This window comes from Simochromis diagramma, unplaced genomic scaffold (assembly GCF_900408965.1).
Source record: "Simochromis diagramma unplaced genomic scaffold, fSimDia1.1 OVJJ01000486.1, whole genome shotgun sequence".
Taxonomy (NCBI): Eukaryota; Metazoa; Chordata; class Actinopteri; order Cichliformes; family Cichlidae; genus Simochromis; species Simochromis diagramma.
Genome location: NW_024387047.1, coordinates 127249 through 142955, shown reverse-complemented (window position 1 = coordinate 142955; position 15707 = coordinate 127249). Strand labels below are relative to the sequence as shown.

Below are 15707 nucleotides of genomic sequence, written 5' to 3'. Positions count from 1 at the left end.
CTGAAGTCTAGCACCCTGAAGCTCCTCTCAGATGAGCTGCTCCAAGAATACCTCTGGCAGTTAAAGACAGAAAGTGGTGAGGAATAAGAGGAGCTGTCATGGATGACCAAGCCCCTGCATGGGACGCGCCACTGACAGATAAAAACCCCACCAGTGGTTAGAAAAGACCAACCTAATTGATAGCACAGAGGCTCGGATCATGGCGGCACAAGAGCAGGCCCTAACCAACAGGCTCCAGCAGAACGTCTTAACATGCACCTGGTGTCCATCAGCTCGTTTAGGGTTAGGTACCCCTCTGTAAGTAATTTTATCTGGCACACCTGAGTCTTATAATAGGGACCACTAATATACAAAGAAAATTTGAGTAAAATCAGTTTTCAAATTTTGGACTAAAACCTTTACCGCTGCATGTTTTACCCTAGCATTGACACTAAACAAAAGTTCAGAAAGGCGACTATAGACACTAAATTGAAACCAGCAAACCCACTCAGGAAAAATTACTCAAATGAAATTGAACTGAAAATAAAATGTATTAAAAAGAAACGGAATGTGAAATATAATGTACCTTTAATAATACTGCTAGTACAGCTAGGGGGTGATTTGGTATAGTTTAATAAGAGCTATTTACCAGTTGGAACCTTAAATGTAAGCTGTAATCTTAAAAATGATATATTTATATATGTAATACTCCAGTGGGAGAGGACCATATACGGCAATTAATTTTTCAGTTTTATTATTGGACATAAATGGATGTATATTAGTCGGAAATATATTAACTGTGTGTTTTTCTTTGTTCTTTTTCTAAATCTTTGATTTGAAAATGGTAAGATGTCTTGCTGAAATTTGATGAAGTATACTGTACTTTATTCCTGTGCTTGAGGTGTGTACATCAGTTAAACATGACAGCTTTCATGTCAGCTGTAGTTTTTATCCATCATTTTTTTTTGTTCACTTCGTCCAGCTTTACTAAAAAAGAAGAACTGAAGATGAGAACTTTTTACTATTTTAAATGAAATGTGCATTTTTAGTTCATATGATCTCGATTGACATAGCTCACGTTCCTTTCCCCTCATCTGGAAGCCCTGCAGTGAACACCCCACGACGACTGCTGACTATGGTTACCTGTGTGAGTGACAGCGGAGCGCGTCTGATGGCATGTGCTTGTACTTTGGTTAGTCATAGTTGTATGTCTGTCTGTGCGTATGCAGCAGTTACTCGGTATTATGTCATGAACCTACCCGACACCACCGTGCGTCTACTTAGTTCCATCATGTCGCCATAGTAACCTCGTAGAGCAGGTAGCTCAGAAGATAGAGCAGGTCGTCTACTGAGCAGAAGGTTGATGGTTCGATCCTTGGCTCTCAGAGTCCACATGCCAAATATCTTTGGGCAAGATACTAGTTCATCTCCGATGCATCCATCGAAGTATGAATGTGTGTGAATGTTAGAAAGCACTTAAAAGCATAGAAGAATGTGTTGTGTGAATGGGTGAAGGTGGCATGTTGTTTGAAGCACTTTGAGTGTTCCGGGTAGAAAAGCACTATATAAGAAACAGTCCTCAGTCCATTTACCTGAAACTATTTCATAGTGGCATCCAGTTTCACTGGTCAGCCAGGCTTAGGAATGCAAAGATTCAAGCTATTAGGTAGTGACAAATGTGGATGTTAAGAAATACATTGCTTACACATACACATGTTATTGTCTAGCCCAATCTCATAGCAAAATGTAAAATACTCATGAAATTTGTTTTTGTTCTGGTACTTGAATTGTGAAACATTTTTAGTGATAGTGACCACAAATCTTTAAGTAATGTGTTTCAATAGGAAATGTATTTCCTGTCAGCAACACGTATCTTGTCTCATATTCGGCAGCAGCAACCTGGCTATCAAGAAAACAGCTTTTAAATAAATAATAGCCACTTTATTTTAAGTTGGTGATGTTTTTGTGAACCTGATCTATTAATTTTATTTCTCATTGAATTATGAACATATTAAATATTACAAATGTGTTAAAAGAAGGCAAAAGATAAAAGAAAATTCTGCTACAGCTCACTCTCAAATATTTTTCGAGCACTCACAGAGCTGGACTTCTTTAGTATTTGGAAATTCTTTGGTGTAACATTGTACAATGTGTTTCATTGAAAAAAGCAAGCACCACAGTCCAAGTTACATCTCTATTACTAAAATCTCTCTAACTGAAATGAAATAATGAAAAGGAGAAAGCAGGCGAACAGTATAGGGAAAGACTGTACAGGTATGCACTCAGCAGGCAAGCTACAAGCACTCTCCTGGGATGTATTATCATGTCTTCTGCTTCACTGTACAATGGCAGCATTTCCTCTGAGGTTTGGTTGCAGGTTCCCTGTGGAATATCCTCTTAAGTCTGCACCAATCTCACTATATCCAACATTCATTCTCTCGTCTGCTACCACATGCCACAGAGCCTATCCTTTTCTATATTCTGTAAATGCGCATATGAGCTAAAAAAGCCAAACGCTTCATCCCCAGTACAGGTGGTCACTGGGAGAAAATGGGAATGTAGCACCACAGAGCAGGACACAAGGCAGACACACAATAAGTACCATGCTGTCACTCTAGCCTTTTCCTTTTCATCCCTTTTTATTTCCGTTACTTTCCTTGTAACATTTACTTTATCATTAAATTGTATTCAAATTGATATTGTGACACAAAGCAGCAAGCATTGGCATTGAAACATAAATATATTACAGACTGTTGTTTCTACCTTCATAATGAAGCAGGTGATTTTTTTATTTATTTATTTTTTTTAATAATATAACTCCTTGGATGCATAAAATTTTGAGTGACAGGTTTGCAGACACAGGGAGCAGTAGCTGCTCAGTACAGTATCTGCATCCCTTGCAGTAATTCAAACTGAACCATACCTGTCAACGGTACCCTGTCTTGGTGTCTTTTCAGGCATGTTTAATGCATAGTCATGGATGGATGGTTATGATGAATTATATGGCTGTGTGGTACACAGAAGAGTAGGGGAGGGTGTGTATAGAACATTAAGATCCACAATTTGCAAAGACTATACCCATATTCATATTTATACAAGCAGTGTTTTTATATCTGCGTGTGTGTGTGTGTCATTAATAACCTTTCTGTGTGGAACTTCAGGAAGCAGTTGTTTGTAAATGTGAGCTGGACATCACATTTCTGACTTTTGGAGTAGCATTGAATCCTGGTACCTCATGAACCCCTTTGCCGTCCTATCTATGTTCCTAACACACATACACCAACACAGATGTTGGTGTTGGTGCTTACCCACACACATTACATAAACTTACCCCGAACTGACCCCTGACCTCCTAACTGCACCTCAAAACTGTTCCACTTTTCCTCACTGTCCTTATCATCAAGTTGACTGCCGACAGTAGGGCATGGTGTTCACAGGGATAAGGAACATGCAAATATGTGCATGCTTATATTATGACACAACATTCTGATCTGACATGCCATTCTGTAGTCAGCTGACCTGTCAAATGTATAAATATGATTTTGGAATTTCTATAAAATATTTTTATATGTGATTTAGATATTTAATTTTCTTTATGCAAAGTTTCATCAAGATCGGTCTTCTCATGTAGGAGGATATAAGGAACACACATAAAATCTTTATATTATGACAATTACAATTAGAAAAGTGGTCCAAAGGCATAATGTTTCATGATGATATTTCAGTTTGAACATGGATTAAAAAGGATATTAATCTCATGCAGATTTGATTGTTGAACTAGCGCAATGATACTGGAAAACAGTAGCTGTTGGACTCCATGTATACATGTGTTGTTACACCAGCAGAAGGACAATGATCTCAAAAACAAAACTAGGTCTAATTTCAATTTAAGCACACTTCCTGTATGCTTTGTGTGCATATCAGAGTTAGCTAATCAGCCAACATCATTTAGGATTATATACATATTAAATAGTAAATAAAATTAAAATAGATCTGTTCAAAATGCCAGATATACACTAGATGAAAAGCTCTCTTTTCCAAGTACTTGCAATAATTGTACTAAATAGACAATAAGCCTTGGTTGCTAATTAACCAAATACTTATATACCTGAATTAATTTAGCATAGTGTTAGTACATTATTTATTCCAGAGATCATGAAAACTGATCAAACTGATAAAAGATAGAACATTTAAATGCAATCCAATCTAGTGCTTCCAGAGGGACAAAATCCTCTGTGCTTGTTATGTGAAAAATCTGAAAGTTATTTGAAACAAATATGTGGCTGAATCAGACAAATGCATTCAAAATCTTCTGAAGTCTGTGTTCCCCTGTGTGTTGACGCAGACTGTCTCACTGCTAGTTATCAATTTAGTTTTTATTTTTTTGATTTTTCCCCTCATTAAATACCATGAAAATAGCGTTATCATAAATGACAATAGTGTTGCCATTTTTGTTATTTGTGTGTTACAATTTTCATGAAAAACCTAAAAGAAAACACGTTTTAATCTTTTGAGCTGGGGTGCTGTGGACACCCGAGTTTGTGAAAGCAATAACTCAAGAACAAGGCAAGATTGAATTTTCAAATCAATACCATGGTTGCATCTCCTGAAAATCTCTGTTAAGTTTAAATCTTAGTGACCTTGACTTCAAGGTCAGAGGTCTACTTTTCTGAAAATCAGAGGATTTTCACATTTATAACATAGGTATGTCTACTAGGAGGCTGAAGGGTAGCACTATATTTATATATTTATAAAGAATTACAAACAACAATTAGTTGATGCTTTAAGCAGGTTTATTTAATTAATATCCAATTTATTTCCAATTAGTTTCAAATTCATCTTTAACATTTGTTGTAGGTCTGATTGAAGGACTGATGTGATGCTACGTTGTCCACTGCTCCGCTTTGAATATTGAGAGATTAGTTAATGAACTTTAAGCCAATTGTGCCCAAGTTTAAGACCATATTCATTGGTTGTTTTTGTTATTTTTGGGGGGGCTTTTTTCACAAGAATTGCTAGCTTCCCTAGAGTTTTGGCCACCCCAACAATCAGACGATTGCTAAGAAAGCACAAGGTTTTGTCCCCCTGTGATATTCATGTCAGTGCAGGGGGAACTCTTAGAGAGGCAAGGGACGAAAAAGGGATGCTTCAGAATCTCCGACAGTGTTATGCGCTGATTTGCATCCAAGGCCAACATCTGTTTGGTGAGCCTGACAAATAATGGTTGGCATTTTCAGGTCCTCGCCTAACCTTCATTAGTGTTACGAGATCATCGAGACGCTCAAGTTTTATATATCGAGTTTCCTTGGATTGATAATCTGTCTCGTATTGAAATTGTTCTTTGGTCTTAAATGTTGTTGTAGTTGTCTTCGATGAAATAGTCATCAGTGTACAAGCCAGATACAGAGGATGATCTGGTAGCTGACCCTGAGTTTCAATTATGAATTTCAAAACATCATAATCGTCTTCCCCAGGATAGAGAGGCACCCCTGTAGCAAGCTCCATAGCTACCACCCCCAGAGACCACATGTCAATTGCTTCATCATATGGAGTGCCAAGCATAACCTCAGGTGCACAATAACGTCCCCACACGGTCACCAGGAATCACTGCAGAACGGGACATGCGAGTTTGACTTTGACTGGAGACTCATGGCGATTCACAACCAGAACCCAGGTGGAACAGAGCATTTTCGTTCATCCTGTAAACTTCGTAGCAGTAGCAGTAATGCAAGTTACTTCCCTCAAGTGAAAGCTTTAAATGTGTTTTTGTATATGAATATTTCATACTTTAAGGCTGCCTGTTTATCTAAGGGAGATGAACAATACATTATAATTGTACATAATAATATCACAGATAGATTAAATAAATAGATTTTAGATAGATGTGAAGCGAAATATGCATTTTTTTTTTTTTTTTGGTAATATGCTGGAAAAGCTTGAAAATGGACCTTGAAAGTGCTTAAAAAGCTTGAATTTGACCTTGAAAAAGGTATATGAACCCTGGAGATTGTCTTATCTCTACTTCTCTGGTGGATTCATGGTGATTTATGTTTACATAATATTTACCTCCAAGGTAGAGATTATATGAAACATGAAAACACAAAATACCTTCATGTTATTGATCTGTTACCAGTGAACCTAGTAAGTTAAAATGTTTCATTTTAGTGCCTCTTGCTTTTCCAGCCTTTTGTTTCCCTGTCCCAACTTTTTTTCAAATGTTTCTGCACTCAAATTCGAAATGAGTTAATATTTTTCATGAAATATGAACGTCTCAGCTTACACGTTTGATATGTTTTCTATGTAAAATTTGGGTTCAAGAGATTAGAAAAATCATTGCGTTCTCTTGTTATGTCAGTTTTACATAATTTCACAAAATCTACGTATTGCTTTTGATTTTGTAGGAATTCAGGTGACGCTGGCTTTGCTGAATAGAGAACTACATTTTTGGTTAGCTAAACATATTCTTAAAGGCCCAGATCCACCAAAGAACTGCCATTTTACTTCAGCTGTAAAGCCTGCTATTCCATATCATTGCCTTTCTCTGCTTCATCCTTTCCTGCAACATGGCTGCAAAACATTTGGTTTTTTTGCATTTTGATAAATATAGTTTAACACAGTGCTATTTATAGAAACCCAGTGTGCTGTGCACCTAAGTTGTTTCTGTTGCATGGTGGGAGGGGAGATGGGTCAGAGGTGGAGCGCTTGAGGTTACTGTAACCCAGATGACAGAGCTGGAATGATTGGCCTTGCGGCACTCAGTGTGCCGCCACGCTTAATGCTCCCGCAGGAACATGGTTACACAAGATGCATGTCTCATCTGCCTTTTGTTCTGTGGGGAGAGGGAAGTTATTCAGAAATGTCAATTGACTGTGGAACTAAGAGCTTGTGCATTACAGCCATTATTCTGTTTGTGTATGGGCTGGTTATTTTTTAATATATATATTTTTTAAAAGCAGACAAAATATAGAGAAAGTATGTCTGAAAATGTTTTGTTATATAAAACCACTTTTGCGGAATGCATAATCATGCATTCACTTATTTCACTTAACTTTGTCCCTTGGGTTGGAAGTGCCACTAATGATTGGCCTGATAGGTTTGTAGTGAGTCTGTTTTTCATGAGACCTTCCTTAACATTCCAATATCTGTTTGTCTCCTTTCGGTCTTTTTTTCTTTCACTTAGGATATCATGTTTCCAGCTCCATGGTTGTGGAGGAGGCAAGATGGGAAAGTCGTCACCTTCTACAGGAAGACAACCACTCCAAGCTGTACTCTGAGCCTGAGAAGAACTGCACCGAACCAGGTGAGAGTAATTTAAATGTGTCTCATATGCAAGTGTCAGTGTGGGAGGTTTCTGAAAAGCTTTTATTAGAGCAAGCGGATGTTAAGTGGTGCTTACTTCTGTAGTACCCAAGCCTAGTGTGCATCAACTGTGATGGGCTAGAGACTAAGGAACTCAGGTTTTGGGCATTACTGCCTTTTTGTGTTCAGGGACAGTTGAGAGAGAGGCAAGAAATGTGGAAGAGTGAGTAGGCGAATATCATGCAACATTGTCCTAGAGATCCACTCCTCTGGCAATGCATGCTATGCCCTATCCACTTGGCTGCAGGTTCACCCTATCAGATTCTTTCTTGGTTCTGCTGACCAGGGGTTAAAGGTAGTTATGCTACAACATTTTAGGACATTTACACACAGTTGATAAGTTTGTAAAATGTTTCCTGTCATTTGTGTTTTTTTTCATCCAATAATTGACCCGACAGTAGGGTCTCACCTGTCATTTAGCTGGTCATCCAGCTGACTAGGCATATCTTACTTGTGAATGTCGTAACTAGAAAAATCATGTCTGGATGGAAATGTTAGCTAACATGGTCCATCATACTAACAGACCTCATTCTATGTAACACAGCAAGCAGATAGCCAGAAATCTGCCATTTATATCAGCTGCGCAACATGTATCTGCCATTACTAGCTTTATCACATCAAGTTCAGCTTCGTTGTCATTATATTGATTTGTTGTACAACATATACATACAGTACTGCAGCACAATGTCACAGTCGCTACAGGAAAAGCAGCAGTTGATACGACCAAAATTATTGTAACTTGTTGCCTTTGAAACTATTATTGTGAAAACGGGAACCAAATCAGAGGAAATTAGAGCAATGGCATCTTCATTTTGGTTAGTCATGAAGACCATAAAACAGCAGTAAGATGGGGTCAGACAGTTCATGATAATATGACAACATATACTACATATATAGACATTCACATTGAACAGTCATTGTCATTAACTGCATACACTGAGAGAACAGGCAAAACATTTTAGCTTTTAAACAGTTAAACGAGTTAACTAGAATGCAATCTGTTGGAAAACAGTTGTGTCATGTCCCTTAATGCAAAAAAACATGTTGCAGATGAGTTGTGTTCATCATCCCAGATTGACTCACATTGATATCAACATCTTGGCTGCCTGTTTGCGTTTACACTACAGATGGCATTTATTTGCTGTCAGTCTCTCTCAGGCAGTCTGTGTGAGGGTGATTGAGCATTTCTATGGAGACAGGTTACCTCCCACCAGATGACCCAGGCGGTCACCTTACGATCGAAAGTTGAGGTTGTTGCACTCTCGACCTCTTGGTCATGTGGTCACCTCAACTACTTGCACTTGCAATAAATACATGCAATGTAAATACAAAGCAACTAAGGATTTTTTTTCAGTTTGCAATGTGGTTGCTATCCTGTTTTTGCAATGACTGAGCAGAGCTCAACTCAGCTGACACATAGAGTGCAGTTTTTGTTTTTTTTAGAGCACTGGTTTATGAAATTGCTGCACATATCTTTTTTCTGAGCTGAACCTAATGGGGTTCCATCATAATGAAAATAACTGCTAGTTTTAGGACTTTTATTTTCAATTATATCTCAATTGTTGTTATTGGCTCTCTTTGTCTTCCACTATGCTTTGCCCTTTTAATACCTGAGAAAAAAAACCACACCGCCTACATCCTTCCTTTTACCTTTCGACACACACAAGCACGCAAAGAACACAAACCTCTTCCAGGTAGAAATCCTCTCTGCTCTCCTTCAGAGCGAATGCTGCCAGCATCAGTATGTATTTGTGTGTGAGTCTCTTCCTCAGTGTGCACCAAACTCTCTCATGCCTTATGTTTATTTTCTCTGTGGGCTTGTCTGTGTGTGTGTGTGTGTGTGTGTGTGTGTGTGTGTGTGTGTGTGTGTGTGTGTGTGTGTGTGTGTGTGTGTGTCTGTGTCTGTGTGTGCGTGTGCGTGTGTGGGTGGGTGGGTGGGTGGAGAGATGGAGCAGGACATCCAAACATTTGTGTGTTTTCCCTGTGGCGTGGAGTGTGTGAGTGTTTTTCATGTGGAATCCTGTGGCTTTACAAGGCTAACGTCCTGCCAAGCATTCTCTTGATCTCATTGTAAACACACAGCCCTCGTCTAATGCACACATGTAAATGCACTCCGTCCTGCATTTTGGATATGCAAAGACCCTCCTCGGTCATATTGGATTCATACGGACCTTCTATATATAGGCACTACATATTTTCTAGCCTGTTTCTGTTTAATTACACTTTGTCTCCTAAAACTCTAATTACCTTAATAGGGATTATTCCTGCTTTTTTGCGCTAATAGGGGCATTCACAATGCACTCCTTATGCTTCACTTCCCCACTTCTGTCTCTCTGTCGCGCCTTTATCATCTGTGTAGTTCTCTGTCGTCCCCCCGGAGCGCTCGCTGTCTCCTGCTTCTTCTTTGTTTTTCTTTTCTCTCTGCGCTTTTTCCCTCCTCCTTCACAGATGCAATCATCAGTTCAATTGCGAGGGGTTGAGTGTAGTCGTCACGCGCTGCAGAAACGCGGCACAGAGACACGCACTCGCTGAGACGACACGTGCACGTGCATCTCTGTGCATGCAGCTGATGTGGCAACACGTGCATGCACATATCCATCTAGAGGAACGTTTTCTCTCATGTGGAGCAACTGCACATTATTCTTCTCAAACCCAGTAGCACATCTTTGCAAGGAGCTTAATTAGATTTGTTAAACTTTATACAAGATTAGATTCAAAACGAAACAGCATCTTGAATTTAAGAAGATTAGCTCTTGTTGTTTAATATTGCCAGAAGCAGTGGATTCATTAAGTTGAGATGAGCTATTTTGTCAGTGAGCACTGGCGATGTACTGTATGTGAGTATGTGCTGTAATGAGTTCCGCTGGGATAAAAATCGGAATTCTTGTTGCTCACTGCAGTTCACAATTTTGGGGGAAATACCATTGTATTTTTACTTCTGTTCACTTGTAAAACTATAGATGAGCGCCATTGTTGCTATAGATAAGCAACAATGGCGCTTGAACACGTGACAGTAAAATTCCCAGTAAAATGTTTACTGCTTTTGCTTCTGAATGCAGCTGGAGTCTCTGTGTCTCCTTCAGGTGACCGTCTATTTAACTTCTCTGCTTCTCTAGCTAAAAGTGACGCTGTTTGTGGGAGATGTAAATGTAGCCAACGTAACGACGAGGATAGAATTATTAGCCAGCCTGTGAACATTTTTAAGTATTTCCAAAGTGCTGGTAAAAAGAGCAACAGACTTTTTTACACAGCTTTTCCAAACATCCTATTTTCATTTTACTTTGCACATAGAAACAAACAAAACCAAGAACTGCCAGGCTTCAAATTCAAATATTAGCCACACTAATGCTAATATTGAACAAGTCTGACACGTCTCCTGAGCAATTCCAGTCCATTCTGCTTTAGCTAGTCTTTTAACATCTTCCTGGTTAAATAGTCTTCTGACCTGAGCTTTGGTCTTCAGTTCACTCCACAGATTTTTGAGTCAGCCAAGTCAGGGCTTCAATAACCTTCACTTTCATCCGGACGTAGTTTTTCACCAAGATCAACATATGTTTTATTACTCGTACCACCGTGTTTCACTGTGGAGACAGTTTTCTTTGGGTTGTTTGCCTCTCCCGGCTTTCTCGCGCACTTCATGCGTAATCTTACTCCAGGTTGTCCTTACCATACTTCAGTCTGGTTTAAAGGTGTCTCTTCTGCAGAAGTGGAACTTTTCTTGCTTTGCTAGACACATCTCTCACTAGTTCTTTTCAGAGTATTTGAAATTTTTCGTATTCTGTACTGTCTTTGAATTTCTTGATGGTACTTCTCACTCCAGTTCTTGACACTTGAAACACTGTGATAGCTTTGTATATCCATCTCCTGCTTTGTGAACATCAACGATTCTTTATCTCAAGCATCTGATTTCCTTTGTTTTTGGCAGGATAGCTCAAATCCTTGTTGAACATTTTATACTGAGAGTAAAGTTGTAGAACCCTTAGTTGTAAATTGATTTCATAACAATTCATTACAGTTTCTTATAATCCCTTTCTATGTAAAAAAAAAAAAAAAAAAAAAGCACTTGGAATTTTTAATAAGCAAAAGCTAGTCTATCAACATTCTCCTCTTCAGGCAGAATATGTGACAGGTTACCAGCTCCCCTACTTTTAGATTGGGAGGTGGACTAAACCTAAAGATGTATATTTTGCTAGGTGGCTCAGAGTTGGAAAGATATGTTTCTTCTACCATTTGAGAGGATCTGTATGAATTTCTACATTAACGAACTGTAAGTAGCTTGAAAGTTAATTTCCCATTGCCTCTCTTTGTGTCAGTTGAGGTTACCGTGCTCTCCTTTGTTGAAGCTTAGTTCTTAGTTGTTGGTTCTTGGCCTTGGGTAGATGGGCCCAGATGAGTGAGTGTTGTTTCTGTATTTCAATGATTTTTTTTTCCACTGGAAAGTATTTGAATCTAAACCAGAAATGACATCATGTCCAACAAGTCGCTAGCTGACTGAGCAGCATACATTGCAGTAATTCAAAGTAAAGGTTTCAAAAACTGTCAATGTGCCGTTATGGGTGCATGTCTGATGCAGGGGCGTTAACACCTTTCTTATATCACCACTCTGAAGACCGATGAGCGTTGTCTACAGGTTTACTGACATTCAAAAGGGTAAAACTAAAAACAAGACAAAAAATACAGTCATGACATGCATATGTGCAGCATAATATGCATTTATATACCACCCTGCTACTACATAGCATATGTCAAATTGTCTAATTAATGTCTAATTATGCGAAGTTGTACTATCAATGCTATCCCAGACGACCTCCAAAATCACGGGTAACTAGTAGGGGTGCAACAATACTCGTATCGATATTGAACCGTTCGATACAGTGCTTTCGGTTCGGTACGCATATGTATCGAACAATACAAATTTTTTAATTTATTTTATCAACTTTTCTTCTGACGATGCAGTCTGTGTTGAGAGCTCAGTGGATCTGCGTTCGACTACTCCGCCTAGGCTGCACTGTCGAGCGCAGATCCACTGAGCGCAGTGCGAGCTAGCAAGACAGAAGTTAAGCTGTCGTTGCAACATGGCAAATTGAACCTCCCCCACCCTCATTCAGATCTGGACTTTGGAACTATTTTGGTCTTCATGTGAAGTATGACCCTGAAGGTAAGCGCGTCATGGACAAAAGTAAAACAGTATGTTGGATGTGCCACGCAGTGCTCAATTACATGGGTGGGAACTACTGCGTTAGCGCAGTTTGCTCGTTAACGTGTTGACGCCATCCAGCCCCAGGCACGGGGCGATCCGCGGTAGCTCGTTAACGGAGATTTGCCGTGTTGTGGCGTTAACATCATTTCAGATTAACGCTGACAGCACTAGTGGGAACAAAATTAATATGACTGCACATTTACACCGACATCATCCTAGTGCAAAGACAAGTGGAAGCAGACAAAAACAACAAGCACGCATGCTACAAACTTTACCCGAGTCATTTAGACAGCCGTTAGCACATGATTCTCCTTATGGGGACCTGATAGGTTTAATATGCTGCTGAGAATATAGCCCAGAAGAAGCGTATAGTATAGCTTTTATTTTGGAAAGAGCCATTTCTCTGTAATAAACTCTCTTTTCCAAAGATGAGTGATTTCTCGATCAGATAGATTTATTTTTTTTAATTATTTTGTTGTTTCAGCAACATTACATTTAAAAACTGTACTTTTGAGTTAAAATATATATTTATATTTTTAATAAATGACAAATTAAAAAAGCATGAACATTTTTTGTATCGAAAAAATATCGAACCGTGACACCAAAGTATCGAACCGAACCGAACCGTGAATTTTGTGTATTGTTTTGTTCTTGGCTCCCTCTAAGACCTCCATCTTAATCCATATAGGGACAGAACCTCTGCGACTGCTCCCTCCTGCTCCAGCAAGCTCTTGATCGTTTTTTGCCTTGATCCCCAGCATGTGTCTGATGAGGTGGCAAAAACAAGTCTAAAATCTGGACTTAAGCCAGCTCTCTTCTTTTCCTCCAGCTTTAGCAAAAGATGATGACATTTTTCTTACATGGAGGAAGTCCTGGTGATGCTCTCGTCATCTGTGCCATGTTTTGTCAGAATCAGAAAAACTTGGTCAAGTGACACCTTTGTTACTCAGATGTATGGAAACAAAACAGGAGTTAGACAGAGTTGCTCAGTAAACAGTAACCCGTACAAAGGAAATGTGTCATTTATAACCAGTATAGTATGTAGCAGTTGTGCATGTATTTGTTGTTGTGCATTTAAATTTGACATCTGATTTAACAAACAGCAGTGTTAATATGTGAGAAAATATGTGTGTCTCTGTCTGGCTGTGTATTAAATCTAAAGTATATTTAAATTAAAATAATAATAATTTTGCTTTGTTTTAAATCCGTTTTTATTTAATACAGATGTTTAGGTGTGATTGAATGCTTTTCCATGCAGTAAGACAAGTGAGAGACTCATAAAGTCATTTATAAAACCATTGCTTCTAGTTAATGCAGCTAAAGGTGGTTCTACCATCCGTTGAGTCATGGGGTGTATTTAGTTTTTCGCACACTCCTTTTGCATTTTTGGCTTAGATAAATAATGACACGCTGTATGTTATGTGTTGCTGTACATCTGTGGTTGTTATCTGTGATTAAATGTTTTTAAACCCAGTAAAGACCAGATCATTTTTATTATGTCCTAGCACATAAACCTTAGAAATGTTAGTGTGTGGGGTTGAATGGTTTCTCTCTGTGCTCCCAGCAGTACACTGAGACACGAAAAAACTCCCATCTAAGCTGACAGCAGAAATGTTTCTATGCATTCCTACGGCAGCAAGCCTCTCTCCCGAGCTCCGTTTGTGCTGTAATTGCTCAGATCAATGGCACTTACGCCCTCCTCCTCCTCTCATCCCACTTCACACAAACATCCATACTCATACTAACAGAGTAGCAAGTGTACACAGTCAGGCTCTGGCAGACACTGGGGGAAGCATGCAAAATGACACAAACGCTCGCACAAACACACATATATATGAAGCAAACAATGGTGCAGATAATGATTTTCTTGTCGTCTCTTTGTGTGTGACATGGTTTCAGTTTTGTAATTTTCCATCAAATTAAAGAAAAACTAAAAGTCCTTGGGAGAAGCACATACACATGCACGCACGCACGCACGCACGCACACACACACACACACACACACACACACACACACACACACACACACACACACACACAGATATGATTACAGAGTGGAGTGCATTGCATTAGAGATAATCATGTTTACAGTTGTCAACTTTCTCCTCTTTGCTCATGCACCGCAAACAATAACCTCTACCTCATTAGACTGTGTGTATTTGTGTGTTGTTTATTTGCCTGTGTGAATCAGTGTGCACAACATGGTAGCATTAACCTCTGTCTGTCATTTTCCTCTGTGACTCATATCTATTCTCATCTAATTCAATCTGACTCCATGATAAGCTGTGTGTGTGTGGAGTGTGGTCTATCCATCGTCTTATCTGCCTTATCAGTTTCACTTTAGCCTGTTTTTCTCTCTATCAGCTCTTAATTTACCATAGAAATCACTTGTTATAGTCTTAATCACACTTCAGTTAAACATTTAAAGGGTTGTGCTCTTTTGCTCTCTTTCCCTCTTCTCTGTGTTGATTAATCAGAGTAAGATTGCCATTGATGTTAACTCAGGTGTAGGGCTTGATTTGGATTGTGGCACATTGACTCACATCTTGGACTTGTATGCTTGTCATTAAACCTATTTAATTCTGGGTTCTCTACTTCCACAGATCCTCTTCATAGCTGCTATCATTTTCTTCTTACTAATTCTCTACGCTTTCACTAACTTTGCTCAATCCATCCTCCTCGTTCTCTTTCATTTTCTTCACTCATCAGGTCCTGAAAGTGCTCCTTCCATCTTCTCAATAAACTTGAGGCACTCGTTAGCACATTTCCATCTCTGTCCTTTATCGCTCTGACCTGCTGCACATCCTTTCCAGCTTGATCTTTCTGCATAGCCAATCAGTAAAAGTCCTTTCATCCTTGGTAACTGTCCAGGCTCACATACAACTTTTTCTTCTTTGGGTTTTCCACCTTTCTCTTTGTCATGTCTCTAGCTTCCCAGTACGATTTTCTAGTTAGACCAAGGTTATTATCAGGTCTGCTGAAAAACTGATACTGTACCTGCAGAATGTGCAGCATTTTACTTGCTCACCTGAGAAAAAGTCACTTTCTGATTTTGACTTTCCATGACTCTTTCCTTTGGGTCACCATTTGTCAAAAGGCTTTTAGGCTATAAGAAGATCTCTCCTGGACTGTAATAAGCATATTTATGCTATTGGAAGTATATTCTCCC

General features: G+C 39.0%; 1 protein-coding gene across 4 annotated transcripts in view; it reads left to right on the top strand.

The window, feature by feature from the left end:
• The window catches only part of slc24a3 (solute carrier family 24 member 3), a 117904-nt gene that overhangs the window by 33680 nt on the left and 68517 nt on the right, over nt 1-15707 (top strand). For all 4 annotated transcript variants that reach the window (XM_040044626.1, XM_040044628.1, XM_040044629.1 and 1 more), the window contains one exon: nt 7160-7279. In XM_040044626.1, coding sequence (XP_039900560.1) covers nt 7160-7279 — 120 coding nt within the window. The remainder of the gene's footprint in view (nt 1-7159; nt 7280-15707) is intronic.